Genomic DNA, 13,997 nt, shown 5'->3' with positions numbered 1-13,997 from the left:
ACCATTGTGTTTCTATGCATATTTCTTTGCTACCAAACAGAAATATGACTACAGAAATATGACTACGTAACTCTTTAATGTTTGAATATAGGCCTATGCATAAGTACCGCATGATGGACTGTCAGATAGGATGTACATCTCTTTTCCTCCTTGTATCTCTGTGCGACCTTTCCGTAACTGGAGACCGTGTCTCGGCAAAGTCGCTCTAAAGTCATGAGAACTGTCAAAATTTGAGAGTCAAGAAAATGTGACACCATTTGTACCGGGATGCCAGAAAGCTGTCTAAATCCCGGGGCTTCACTAGCTGGATTGTGACATTAAAAGACTGTATTCAATGCAGCAGTGCTCATAGGTTAAGTGCTCCTCTGTATTATTTCACCCATTCCTTCGATGTGTCTCACATGCACTGCAAAAAGAAAAATAAAGAAAATAAGAAAAAAGATTCTGAAATGGGTGATCCTAAGACTGTTTTCTGTCAAAGTACTCGTGTGATGAACACTGGTGCACATAGTGGAAAGAAACAAACTAACTTTACTTAAGGATCACACGTCTGCAACTATGCCTCTTTCTCTTAAGGTGATGTACACATTGTATTTTCTCTGATGTACGTCGCTTTGGAGAAAAGCGTCTGCTAAATGAATAAACGTAAATCTAACTAATAGTTGGACTACAACTACCATGAGCAGTAGCCAGGTACACCGGAATACGCATGCGCAATGACGCACATATCCTGCGACTCCTGCCGGGAGCGTATGCTACGGATCTTCGTGTTGCTCGTGTTTGCGTGTAAGTTCTAGTAGCTTGTAAAAGATGCCTATGAAAGGACGGTTCCCGATCCGGAGGACTTTAGAGTACCTGCAGAAAGGAGAGATTGTCTTTAAGAACTCGGTGAAGATCATGACGGTTAATTACAACACGCACGGGGAACTGAACGAGGGCGCAAGGTCAGAGAGAGTCTCAGTCAGTGTGGTGACAGAAAATAATTTAAATTCCACTCATTTTGACTGTTGTCATCGTCACAAATTGAATTATTCGAGTGAAATCAATAAGTAATTTTATCTTATTTTTAGCGTTTGGCTTTGCTTGCTTAAGTTGAGGTGGTATTTTATTCGTAACTAACGGTAATTCAAACTGTATATAATATTTTGTAAAATAGATAGATTGCTGTACAAAATCTTTTATTAAACTACCTCCTCCTCCTCCGTCGTCGTGTCTCTTTCCCCAGGAAGTTTGTATTTTTTAACGTCCCGCAAATTCAGTACAAAAACCCCTGGGTTCAAATCCAGATGTTCAAGAACATGACACCGTCGCCTTTCCTCAGGTTTTACCTCGGTGAGTCAGTGAGTGTATATTATATATTATGGTAAAGATGGGGGTTCTACAGACTAGTGGATGCAGAGTAGCGCTCAAAACTGTAAAAACAAACAGTGAGTGAAATGAAGATGAATCTTTACTGGAGTACAGATTAGTGTTCTTTTTACCTGTAACACTTTTACACTGATCACACAATTGACTTTTACGTAATTGCATTTATACATTTAAATAACACCTGTTGTATGTCCTGGTGTTTTTTTCTCACAACATTTTGTGAGTGGAAGGGGTTTCTCACTCTGTGTGTGTGTGTGTGTGTGTGTGTGTGTGTGTGTGTGTGTGGGGTCTCTGCCTGCTTCTTCTCTAGATAACGGTGAGCAGATTTTGGTGGACGTGGAGGGAAAGAACCACACGGAAATTACTCAGCACGTCAAGAAGATCCTTGGTAAAAAGCCGTAAGTACGGATTAACTTCGGATCATTTTTTTTAAACTGTTTTTACTGCCGAGACTCAGAACTGGTCCAAAGTCACTTTACGGCTGGTGCTCACCTCGTGATTTTTACACAGGTTGTTCAACAAAAAACTGCTATAATAAATACAGAGGTAGCTGACTTCTGTACACAGCGCAACTCCCTGAGTGTGTGAGGTTTTGAAGTGTTAGCCTTTGCTCTCGCTGTGTCCTCGCTCACTGTCCACCCACCCTTGTCCCCGCCCGGTCTTCTCAGCGAGGTGTTGGAGGAGGAGGCGCGGGCCGCCATGGTTTCCTCCAACCCGGCCAACTTCGGGCCCAAGAAGTACTGCTTGCGGGAGTGTCTGTGCGAGGTGGAGGGTCAGGTCCCCTGCCCGGGCCTGGTGCCTTTGCCCAAAGAGATGACGGGCAAATTCCGGGCCCAGATGAAGGCCTCCCAGGAGTGACACCTGGTGGGTGGGACCCTTGTAAATATTTCCTCTTGCTGGAATGTGTATTTTGTTTTGATATTATGGACAGCGGCAAAAACTAAATAAAATACAGATTTTCTTATTGAGTCTGTGCCAATAAATGTAGTCACTTTGAACTGGGAGGTATATGTTAATAACAGAAAAATCAGGATAGGGCAGCACGCTGGTGCAGCAAGTTAGCGTTGCCACTTCACAGCACCTAGGCTGTTAAGGTGTAGGTTTGCATTTACATTTATTCATGTAGTAGACACCTTTCTCCGAAGTAGATGCACATACCTACATGAGTAGCTGCATAAAGAATTGGAGTACAATTTTAAATAATAAAAAAAAAAAAAAAAACACAAAAGGTCCAGCTCAGTCTGTGTGGAGTTTGCATGTTCTCCCTAGTGTCTGTGTGGATTTCCTCCAGATGTGATGTTCAGGTGAGTTGGCGATGCTAAATTGCCTGTAGTGTGAGTGTGTGGCTGTCCTGTGCAGGGTTTACCCCTCCTAGGATAGTGCCGATTGGTTCCAGGATAGGCTCTGGACCACTGTGACCCTGGCAAGGATAAGCAGTTAAAAAGCAGAAAGAGTGAGTCAGAATCAGGGTTTAAAAGGTTATGTATTTAATGGGAAATGATGGGATAAACTTAACTGATCTTTCCAAATGACTTTTCATAAAAAAAAGACTTTCATTTGCTTTTGTACTCTGGTCAGTTTTATTAGTGCAGAATAACATCCAAGGTGATAAATGCAAAAGGAGGTAACATTATAGAAAGCCTCTTGTGCACCCACATACAATTGACAGTGATACATTCTTATAAAATGTACTAATGGTGGTCCAGTCAAGCTGCAGTAGTGTGTTTCAGTGGTGCGTCATGGCTAGCTGAAAGGCATATTGTTTAATGATTCGAACAAGTCCAGAGAATGATTAGAGTAAAACAAGTGTAACAAGGAAAAAAGTATTCTAAAAAACATCTGTACTTGCACGCTGTATACATAATACTGTTATTCCTCACTAAGTTAGTGTTAAATGTTACAGTCCAGCCTGAAAAAGAGCAGAACATTACTGTCATAAACATTGTCTGTTCATATCTGCTGCAATTATCCCTTTAAGAAAATTCTTACCCATAACTGTCTTTTTATCTTGTCCTCTTTCTGAGAGACATGGGGAGAAGCGGTATTTATTATTAATAAGGGCAGAAGTAACTTGTTTTCCAAACAGTGGAGCATTCTGGGTAAAAAGTTAGTGAAACAGTGCAAAGGCTTCCATCTCCCAACCTCACCTTCCCCTGTGTAAACAGGCTATTCTAGTAGAGGAATAATAGGATATACTTGTTCAGAGACAAGGAAACAGGTGCTGACCTAAAGAGGTAACCCCCCCCACCAAACACTTGGTTAAGAAAACTGACCACTAGCACCACATGCTGTGAAATGTTTGCACAACTCACTGAAGCACCTGGTTCAGATCCACCCCAGGTGAGCTGTTCAGTGGCAGAGAACTAAAACAATGTTCCTAAGAGGCCCAGAGCTGTGGAGGTGGTTGAGGTCTGTCGGTGCCTTCATATTGACAAAAACCTTTAAATCAGAGCAAGTACACATACAGCAGACATCCACGTATGAGGACCCCTGCTCTGGCATTTCAACTGTCAGTAGTACAAATTAAAACCGGTAGCTCCAGGGCTTTATCTCTCCATTGTTCAGCACATGACCACTGAAATTTAAAGACTTCCAATGGTCAGTTCTCATTAACAAGTGTAAGGAACAGATGTTTCCCCAAGGGCTTGATTCGAACCACTGGCTCTTACCAGTTTTTACGTTAAAAAAAATCTGCACTGACACATTACATTTGTTCTATGAGTGGCTCAATAGCGGAACGGGCGCTTCACAATTAAACAGACATCTAAGGTGTTTAGCCTTTCGTGGAACGACCTGAAGTACAGAGCCCTCCAGACTCATACAAGCTGCACTTTTGACTGACTTAAGAGAAAAGCCATTGTGGCCTGCGATGTACTTCCGGGGTCCAGATCTAGTACAGCAATAGCATGTCCTTTATCACCATGTACATTACAATACGGGATGTAACAAATGTTAAGATGGCTCCAAGACATGTGAACACACACTAAAAACACAGATCAGTGTGCCTTGCTCCTCTGCTCCTGGAGGGTGCGCTGTAGCTCACGCAGATTCTCCGAGAGAAGTTCCACCTCATCTGTGCGACCGCTGTGCTTGGCATCAAAGATGTACGCTCGGATGTTATCAATCTGCTGAATCAGCAGCTCCTCCTCGATGTCGTCGTTCGTAGACTCGTCGTCCTCAAAGGGGTTGGTGGAGACTCTCACGGAGCTGTTGGATGTCTCGTTAAAAGGGTTTGCTGCATCGTCGTCTTCCTCGAACGGGTTCAGACCCTGATGAGACTCTCTGGGAGGCGTTGCTTCCGCTTCCTTGTTGTCATCCTCCTCCTCAAAGGGGTTGTACTCCTTCCTGCCATTGGACACACCTTTTTGAGAGTGCTCTTTCAGGATCTCTTCAGCGAAGGGGTTGGAAGGATCCTCGACTCCAGGGCTGAGGCCCTCATCTTCAAAAGGGTTCAGGGAAGCAGTTATGACACTGCGCTGCTCTTCTGGAGGTCGGGGCTGCATCTCTGCCTGCTGTTGTCGCAGCTCCTGTGGTGGTGTCTTCACTTGACTTGTCCGGGGCTGGGGGAAGCCCTTCAAGGACTGTGTTTTTGACAGGTGGTTGATGTTTGGGTTGGTAGCTCTCAGGCCTCCTCGTGGCAGGTCCTGTCCATCCTCCTCCTGCCCCACACACACCTCCCTGAAGTCAAGGGAACGCGTGCGGGTATGTGTGCGTGTGTCAGCAGCCCTCCCTGTCTGCACTCCCGCCTCCTCTTCTTCCTTCTTCGCCGTCATCTTGGAAAGCTCAATGGCCAGGAGGGTCTGCTGCTGGTCGTACTCGTCCTGCAGCTGTCGCAGGTTCTCCTCCAGAGTAGCAACCTCGTCCATGCGCTGGGCGGCGCGTGCTTGCTTGATGAACGACTGAATGTTGTTGATCTGCTGCAGCAGGGGGTCCTGGAAGGTCTTTGTGTGCAGTGCGCTGGAGGAGGGCAGCCAGCCTCCGGCCTTCGTCATGGTAGGCTTGGCTGGCTGGCTGGCCTCTCCATTGGTGTTAGCCACTGCTGACCTCGTCTTCTCCAGCTCCGACCTCCTTTTCTGTGCCTCCAGAGTAGCCTGATGGAGACAGCAAATTGTAAATCTGAGCACTATAAGAGCCTGAATGCACATAACCACTAACACATCTTGTCCTGAAAAGTTACAAAAGTCATTATGCATTTAGTTGATGCTTTTTTCCAAAGCAACTTGCAGTGTTAAGTTACTTATTTACTCATTTATACAGCTCGGTGATTTCACTGGAATAGTTTAGGGTAATACCTTGCTCAAAGGTACTATAGCCAAAGGTGCAAAGACAGCAGCTCTAACCACTACACTACCAGCTGCTATCATCATAAGTACAGAGCAGTACTGTGCCATAGCAAGAGGCCTTAGTGCCTCAGACTCCTGGGCTGTGGGTTTCGACATGGATTCAAATCCACCTCTGTGTGGAATCTGCATTTTCTCCCAGTGTTGAGTACAATTTGGTTTCCTCCTGCTTCTGGAATAGACTCCAGGCTACAGTGACCCTGCACTGGACAGCCAAGGGACTACTGCCAGTAGTTCGATGTCTTACAAAGAGAACTACTGCAAGGCTGTGCTCCTCAGGTTCAGATTGAAATGCACCGCTCTATAGCGCATCCACCTCACCTGCCTCTCCTGTTGCAGCCTCTTTTCCAGCTCTCGTTTTCTCTTCTCTTTCAGCTCTTCATATTTCTCCTTTGTTGGCAAAGACATCAAGCCAAGCAATTTTTCCTGAAAAAAGCGAGCAGCTTTCATCAATGCTGCAGTAACTTTTTGGCACCCACTTAACGAACAGTACTCACCTCTCACTGACTGAGTCATGAGTTAGTCATTGAGAGTCTTTCCTACACTCAGTATGTACACATTTTTTATTTTACTTGTAGAGCTGACAGGTGCACTGGGCTGTGCCTTAGCCCTGTACCTGGTCACTGTAAGGTCTTACCTACATGGTGAGAAACATGAGGCTCACCTGTACAAACAGTGTGGCTGAGTATCGGATCATCTTTTGCAGCTGGAGTGTCTTTGGATGGGGTGGGGGTTCATCTTTCATACCAAGGTTGAGTATCTTCTTACTGGGTATCAGAGAGAGGAAAACAGACCAGAGTCCTCAGCTTGAGACATTAGCCCAGAAGTAAACCTGAGCATATAGAGGAGGAACAGGGAGACAGGTGACATACCTCAGTGCATCGATCAGTTCATAGTATTTCTGTACTTCTATCCGCAGCTCATTGGCATGGTCCAGGTTGTAAGTTGCTTCGCCTGAACTGCCAGTAAATTGATGGATACAGTTGATAAACAAGATCTAATGAAAGCAAAGAACTGAGCAAACCTGAAAGCAAACCTGCTGTTCAATTTATCACTCTGAAGAATGTGAACAAACAATGATTATGAGCACGGAATTAAATGAACAGATGCCAGTTTAAGCAACAAAATAGGACTTTCTACTAAGCTCTTACTTGAGCGACTCTGCCATCTGGATGTACTCTGGGGCCTTCTGGTCCACCTTGTCCATGCAGAGCCTCAGTTTCTGGATTAAGAAGACAGGAACGATAGGGTGAGAACACTGGGCAGGAGAGGTAACAGCAGGTAGCCGAGTGTCTGCGCGTGCGACGTCATGCAGAGCGGAACCTCGTAGAGTTTGACGATGTCGGGCACGCGCTCCTTCTCCTCCAGCTTTTCCTGCTTCCTCAGCAAGGTGTCCATGCAGTGGCGACAGCAGCGGATGCGATCCTCATCCTTCTCCTCCAGCACGGAACTGACGCTGCTCAGGCTGCTGATGCTGCCACGCCGCGAGCCCTGTGCACTTCCTGCCCCTGGTGGTGACTGGGACTGTCCCGGGCTGCCTGGTGCACACAGTGCCTCCCGGGTGCTGCTCGTCAACTTGTCTGTGCCCATCAAAAAATGCCAATGGATCAAACCTCACGCAGTTTCTATGTTCTTGGTCCAAAGGCATGCGTCTCGGGTGAGCTGGTGACACTAAATTGCCCTTTGTATATGTATTGTCTGTGTGTGTGTGTGTGTGTGTGAATGAGCGTGTAGACAAGACTACACTATTGTGGACTGGCATCCCATCAAAGGTATACCCTGGTTCACATCCTATAGTTCTGGGAAAGACTGGAGATGAACATATGGTGGCAGTTTTTCAGAAATATACTGCAAATTCACTAACTTGGGACATGTGTGGGAATATCAAAGTGCAGATGGACACACTCACGTGCCAGTGGAAGGGGCACAAACTCCATGCATTTCTTGCACATGATGGAGCCGCAGAGGCGGCAGTGGTGCCGTCGGTTTCGGATGTTAAACTTGTCGCCACAATCTGGGCAAAGCGGAACATCTGCGTCGTTGACCCATGAGACAACGGACTTTTCAATTGCTGGAAAAAAAGAAAAAAAAAAAAAAAAAAAACCCAAACACTTACTAGGCAAAACACCATTATTAAACCCTTACGATTACAACGAAAGACTATCAAAAAAGGTTTAAACATGTCTTTTATTACTCACCTCTAATTTTGGCAGCATCTACATTGGTTCTGTCAAAAGATGTCAGCTGAAAAAGATTAAAAGGAGAATTATGCACCTGCTGATGGACAACATACGGATCTTTCTGGTAATTTACATGCAAAATACACTAAAAATCAAGGCAAAGTGGCAAGTCATAGTATAAAGAAACAGTTCTAACCCAAGTTATCTATTATCTTGTGGCCTGTTACAAGTATGAGCCAAATTAGCCTCCTTGTTAAATATCGTACACACATTCCAGCTGGAACTCCACTGGAACTGTGAGGAAGAGAGCATCAGAGCCACCCACACACACACACACACACACACACACACACACACACACACACACACACCTTTTCTAATCGGATTATTATCTTGTTCACTTCGATGACGTAGTGGTCTATCCTTGCTGCCCTGTATTTCTTGAAGTTATCAAGATGACTCCTGGTTGCCCCTGGAAAAATGGGGACCAAAAGTGAACAATGGAATGGATATTTGTGTCCAGAGATAAATATTAGGTGCCTGATGGGACCTCTTGGCTCCAGGCCACTGGCTTACCCATTTCCTGGGGCTCCCACATATAGGGGTCCACTCCCCCGTAGTAGAAGGACTCGTAGCTGCCCCCCTCAAGCCGGTCCTCTCCATCCCGCTTCAGCAGCTTGTCCTTCGCTTTCTTAGCTTTCAACACCAGACCTGACAAGAAGAGGGTGGAACACTGAGACATTTTTGTTCATTTGTTTTCAGTGTTAAATCACATTCTGTACTAATGCATGGTGGATGCTGGCAGGTTGAACCCACTCTTCAGCTGGCCCTTGACATCATGCTCCTCTCCAGAGTGCTCCCCCACATAGTGGTCCTGGAGCTGGTAAAAGGACTGCAGATCCTTCAGGCAAAGGGGGCACAGGAAGCCCTCTTTCACCTCCCCCTGGCCCTCGAAGGAAGGGGGGTAGCTGGATGCCATGGGTGGGCGGGTGTGGTTGGATCCGAACGGAAACGATCACGTAACTCTTAATGGCAGAGAGCAGCCTCTCATGGTATGCCCTCTGAGGGGTAGAGGCCACCCCTCACCTGCTCCATCACACCTCTGGTCCTCCTTGAAACACAATGCAGAAAGTCATACATGAAGGGTGAGATGAGCTCACAAAAAAAGTGTGTGTTTTTTTTTTTTTAAAGGCTTTCCTTTGCTAACATCTGTCTTACAGTACAAAAATTCAATGCGTGTTAGGGGCAGCAGGTGACGTAATGACTACAGCTGTTGCCTCTAAAGCAGAAAAATGCACTTTAAATGCCTCCCCCTCCCCACTATAGTATCCATGACCAAAGTACTTACCCTAAATTGCTCCAGTCAAATTACCTGGCTGTATACATGGGTAAATCATTCCAAGTAGCTGATGCTGTAAATTACTGTGGAGGAAAGTGTCAGCTAAATAAATTCTTACCAATGACTAGCAGAGCTTCTCAAAGTGTCGCTGATGTGACGTTATTTAATCAGACTGAGTGTCTAAAAGCTGGAAAAGCGGCCAAAAGACAAGTAACCCGCCGCCGTAAAGCCACCCACAAATACCTCTGTGAAGATTGCCATTTCCGCTCAACACACCTTAAAAGAACAGAAAGGGGCATTAACCACGATGCGCCGTCAGTCACTAGACACATGATTAGTCTAGATCAGCTTACCAGAAACAAACAAACAAACAAACAAACTTGTCACCAATTATTATTATTTGTTCATTTAGCTCAGCTGGCACTTTTCTCCAGAGCAAAGAACAATGTTAGGCTTCTACACCAAGTTACCCAACAATGATTTACTCATTTATTTTTACTGTATCAACCCAAGGTAAGTTCCTTGACAAAGCGAAGGCTACTACAGCAGGAGGTGGGATTCGAACCTGCGATGATCTTCAGGTGATACTAAGCACTACGCCACCTGCTGCCCACACACCGAAAAAACAATGACAGAGCAGCACTGAACACAGAGAGAGGCTCTTTTCTTCTGCGAGAGAACAGCAGAACAACACAAACAACACGGCGACTGACAACAGCAGCAACACCACGCTGAGGAAAAAACACGGTGAAAGAAACACACAACAGCAGCAGCAGCTCTCAAGACTCAAGTCAAGACGTCGACAGAGACGAATGGAGAAAACGCGCTTTCTCGCGCGCGCGGCTGAAGGGCGAAACGCGTGAGCGCGCGTACTTACGCCTGACAGCGCAGAGCAGCGCGAAGGGGACTTGTTTTCAGCAGCGGGTTTTTATTTATTTATTTATTTGTTTGTTTATTTGGAACAAATGAACACCGTCAGTGCAGCAGCCGAAACCTCCGTCGCATGTCAAAGGTCACAGGCCTTCCATGTCACGTGTTGCGTCACGTGATCGCATCCTCGCCTACTACTGGAGGGATCCCGTGAGGGACAAACGGAGCGAAATAGGGACGCGTGTGGTAGCTACGGATTGCTCGGTGTTTCGCCTCTAGTCACCAGTGGATGGATTTTCACAGTGCTTTCATTTTTATTCCCACTGCATTTTCACCAAGTATTGTTTTAGACGTCGTTTTTAAGTAATCGTTGAGATGTCTACTCAGTTGCGAAGTCGAGAAATAATTTCAAAGTCAAGTGCCCCCTTTTCCAAAAACTGCGAAATGCTTTGCCAATTTTTACCGAAAAGTTATTATAAAAACAAATTTGTCAAATTGTAAAACACTGGTGTACCGTGGAGATTCTCTCCTTTGTTTGTGTTTTGCAGCACTGCAACTTTCTCCGATTATCAGTCAATCAATCGATTCAATCAGTCAGTCAAGTGATCAACCAAAAATAATCTTTAAATAAACTTGTTTACTGAGATTTCGAATTAAATCGTCTGATTATTAAACAGAGGAATTAAAGTTGAGGTTGCGATATAATGACAGAAATGAAATAATAAAAGTTTTTGTCAGTTGTTTGGACTGGACTGGAGAACTAAACTGGGTCACCATTTTTGCCTCAGAAAACATTTCGTGTTTTGTCTAGTAGCTCGTTTCATGTTTTCAGGCAATTTGCCGATAAATATTTCAATCCCCGTAATTCCAGCAAGTTTTTTAAACTCTAAACCTTGCTATCTTAACGGTCGAATACAATAGTTCTGTTTTTCTCCGCACTTGGTCTCAGGTACAGTCAGTGTAAAGAAAGCCTCAAATTTAGAGGACGGAAGCAATTAAAAGAAACAGCCCATATCTGAATGAAATATTTCAATGGCATTGTAAATTCACCCCTTTTCCACCTATTCCTGTGTATTTTACAGAGCTATACAGAAACAAAGAATACTTTACACCGCATTTCTCTCATACATTTATAACGTATGAGAGAATATTTACACATATTATGCGACGGGCTGTACTGCCACGAGACTGATAATGAAACATCTCCATGTCCCTGGGAGCAGCTCTCAAACAAGCTGGTTTGCCTCTTCGGCAGCTTCAGCATTTGTCCTGTGATTTCGTTTTTATGGTAACTTTAAATAAACCTGAAAGTGATAACCGAAGTATGGCCACTAGAAGGAATCTCACTTTATATGCAAGCAATGAAATGTTAAAGTTGGTCCTCTGATCGGGCCCAAGTTATTTGTCTTCCACAAAGCCTTGGCCGCCAGCGTTCAGCTTATAAGGAGTAGTTTCTGGGTTAGGGTTAAGCATTGCTGTGAAATTTCGTTTAACGGACTTTTATAAGTGATAGTTCTCGTCGATCCATCCAAATTCAGCACATATATTGTGTAATCTTCTGTCTGTAATGTGTTGAAATGGATAAAGGAAGTATTGTAGCCTGTTAAAACTATTGAACTGAGGAACTTAGATACCGATGGTGGGGAAAGGTGGGATATTCATTACTCTTTTGTCGAGTAATGGATAACTTTAATTAAGGTGTACTTTTAATTACTTTTTGTTATTGTATTGATTGTGGTGCAAAGAAGAGCGATGTGCGAGATGGAGGTTGTAATTCTTGTAGACATAGCTTCTAATTCAGATAAGATTGTTCTACTTGTGTTACCTGAGGTGCAAAAGAGCATCTGTCAAGTAAGTTCCAAAAGTATACTAGAACAAAAGCATACACACACACACACACACATTTTCAGAACCGCTTGTCCCATACGGGGTCACGGGGAACCGGAGCCTACCCGGGAACACAGGGGCGTAAGGCCAGAGGGGGAGGGAACACACCCAGGACGGGACGCCAGTCCGTCACAAGGCACCCCAAGCGGGACTCGAACCCCAGACCCACCGGACAGCAGGACTGTGGTCCAACCCACTGCGCCACCGCACCCCCCAAAAGCATACAGAAAAGGAAAAAAAAATGAAATGCCAAAGCAAACTCTCCAACTACACACACACACACACACACACACACACACACACACACACACACACACACATTTTCTGAACCGCTTGTCCCATAGGGGGTCGCGGGGAGCTGGAGCCTAACCCGGCAACACAGGGCGTAAGGCTGGAGGGGGAGGGGACACACCCAGGACGGGATGCCAGTCCATCGCAAGGCACCCCAAGTGGGACTCGAACCCCAGACCCACCGGAGAGCAGGACCCGGTCCAACCCACTGTGCCCCCGCGCCCCCCACACTCTCCAACTAATGATGTGCCTAAGTTGACAGTTCAGAAAAGTTGTTTTCAAATTTTCCCAATTGTCTTAGATTTGTTTGTGTGTGTTCAAGTGATCAAGTGGGGGGGGCGCGGTGGCACAGCAGCCTTGGCCGGGTCCCACTCTCTGTTTGGTCTGGGGTTCGAGTCTCGCTTGGGGTGCCTTGTGATGGACTGGCGTCCCGTCCTGGATGCATCCCCTCCCCCTCCAGCCTTGCGCCCTGTGTTGCCGGGTTAGGCTCCGGTTCACTCCCACCCTGCTCAGCACAAGCGATTTCAGACAGTGTGTGTATTTGTGACCATGAATAAACAAGCAAACCTTTATTAATCCCATGCAGAATATATGATGGGTTACAGCAGCATACAATGTACAACATACACTTCTTGCTATAAATCTTTACCCTCCAAAACATTGCTAGTTCAACACGGAGATGCATTCAACTCAAAACTGAAAGTAAAGAAAAATAATCGGGACAGATAGGAAGTGAGTGTCACCGTGTCCCTGCAATATCCAGTTCCAAAGAAGAGCGTGTGTTCATGCTCATCCATTTAGCTGTGTGCTTTTTTGGTGCATATACCAATGTATGACAGATTTACGGGGTGCGGTGGCGCAGTGGGTTGGCCCACAGTCCTGCTTTCCGGTGGGTCTGGGGTTCGAGTCCCGCTTGGGGTGCCTTGCGACGGACTGGCGTCCCGTCCTGGGTGTGTCCCCTTCCCCCTCCGGCCTTACGCCCTGTGTTGCCGGGTAGGCTCCGGTTCCCCGTGACCCTGTATGGGACAAGCGGTTCTGAAAATGTGTGTGTGTGTGACAGATTTACCTTGAAAAGGTTTTTTTTTTCTCATTTCACATGGAAAACAAAATGATTTTCATTTAAAATATTGTATAATCCACCAGCAGCATTATTTAGTATTTTTCACTAGATGGCAGATGTCATTTATAGTATCTATTTCACTACATTCCTTTAAAGGATTACAATAGGATGCTTTCTCCCTACGTTAAAACTAAGAAAATGCTTGCAAAATATCTGCATTTGTTCCTTTAGTTAATGGTTTTCTCCAAAGCAACTTAAAATGATTTACCTGTTTATGCATCTGAGTAATTTTTACAAGAGTGTTTTTGGGTGAGTATGTTGCTTAAAGGTACTACGCTAGGAGGTAGGGTTTGAACTCCGGTATTTGGAGCGTAAGGCAGCAACCCTCACCATTATGGTGTAGCCTGCCCCTTGTTTTTTGCAGTAATGCGAATTACATTAATTGATACCAAAGACCGATTGGTTTTATGAGTTCATATTTATTTAAAATTCGAGGGGGCGTGGTGGTGCAGTGGGTTGGACTGGGTCCTGCTCTCAAGTGGGTCTAGGGTTCGAGTCCCGCTTGGGGTGCCTTGCGACGGACTGGCGTCCCGTCCTGGGTGTGTCCCCTCCTCCTCCAGCCTTATGCCCTGTGTTGCCGGGTTAGGCTCTGGCTCCCCGCG

General features: G+C 45.5%; 2 protein-coding genes across 3 annotated transcripts; one reads left to right on the top strand and one right to left on the bottom strand.

Annotated features, from left to right (window-relative positions):
- Window positions 1-741: 741 nt before the first annotated feature.
- Window positions 742-2,455, top strand: mrps25 (mitochondrial ribosomal protein S25). Its single transcript, XM_018762267.2, has 4 exons — window positions 742-944; window positions 1,226-1,332; window positions 1,679-1,766; window positions 2,037-2,455. The coding sequence occupies exons 1-4, from the start codon at window positions 811-813 to the stop codon at window positions 2,224-2,226; spliced, it is 519 nt and encodes a 172-aa protein (XP_018617783.1). The 5' UTR covers window positions 742-810; the 3' UTR covers window positions 2,227-2,455.
- Window positions 2,456-2,846: 391 nt separating this feature from the next.
- On the bottom strand, window positions 2,847-10,236 carry rbsn (rabenosyn, RAB effector). Of its 2 annotated transcripts, XM_018762209.1 has the most exons (13): window positions 10,105-10,236; window positions 9,346-9,503; window positions 8,705-8,999; window positions 8,465-8,599; window positions 8,260-8,360; window positions 7,907-7,952; window positions 7,618-7,779; window positions 7,032-7,288; window positions 6,860-6,930; window positions 6,581-6,667; window positions 6,373-6,475; window positions 6,030-6,134; window positions 2,847-5,459 (listed from the first exon to the last, which is right to left on the bottom strand). In XM_018762209.1, the coding sequence occupies exons 3-13, from the start codon at window positions 8,865-8,867 to the stop codon at window positions 4,365-4,367; spliced, it is 2,325 nt and encodes a 774-aa protein (XP_018617725.1). In that variant the 5' UTR covers window positions 8,868-8,999; window positions 9,346-9,503; window positions 10,105-10,236; the 3' UTR covers window positions 2,847-4,364. The 2 variants fall into 2 exon arrangements, with proteins under 2 accessions (XP_018617725.1, XP_018617724.1); XM_018762208.1 differs by lacking the exon at window positions 9,346-9,503.
- Between the last annotated feature and the right edge of the window lie 3,761 nt (window positions 10,237-13,997).

This window comes from Scleropages formosus, chromosome 2, assembly GCF_900964775.1.
Source record: "Scleropages formosus chromosome 2, fSclFor1.1, whole genome shotgun sequence".
In the NCBI taxonomy this organism is placed as follows: Eukaryota; Metazoa; Chordata; class Actinopteri; order Osteoglossiformes; family Osteoglossidae; genus Scleropages; species Scleropages formosus.
Note: the sequence above shows the minus strand (reverse complement) of the source record. Positions and strands in the feature narration are given on the sequence as shown.

Excerpts from the sequence above, each read along its gene's own strand:
- mrps25 (XM_018762267.2), top strand. The coding sequence starts at position 811 with ATGCCTATGAAAGGACGGTTCCCGATCCGGAGGACTTTAGAGTACCTG. Across the intron at positions 945-1,225 it reads GAACTGAACGAGGGCGCAAG|GAAGTTTGTATTTTTTAACG; the intron begins GTCAGAGAGAGT and ends CTCTTTCCCCAG. Across the intron at positions 1,333-1,678 it reads TTTCCTCAGGTTTTACCTCG|ATAACGGTGAGCAGATTTTG; the intron begins GTGAGTCAGTGA and ends CTTCTTCTCTAG.
- rbsn (XM_018762209.1), bottom strand. The coding sequence starts at position 8,867 with ATGGCATCCAGCTACCCCCCTTCCTTCGAGGGCCAGGGGGAGGTGAAA. Across the intron at positions 6,931-7,031 it reads ACATCGTCAAACTCTACGAG|AAACTGAGGCTCTGCATGGA; the intron begins GTTCCGCTCTGC and ends TTCTTAATCCAG. Across the intron at positions 6,668-6,859 it reads CAGATGGCAGAGTCGCTCAA|TTCAGGCGAAGCAACTTACA; the intron begins GTAAGAGCTTAG and ends ATTTACTGGCAG.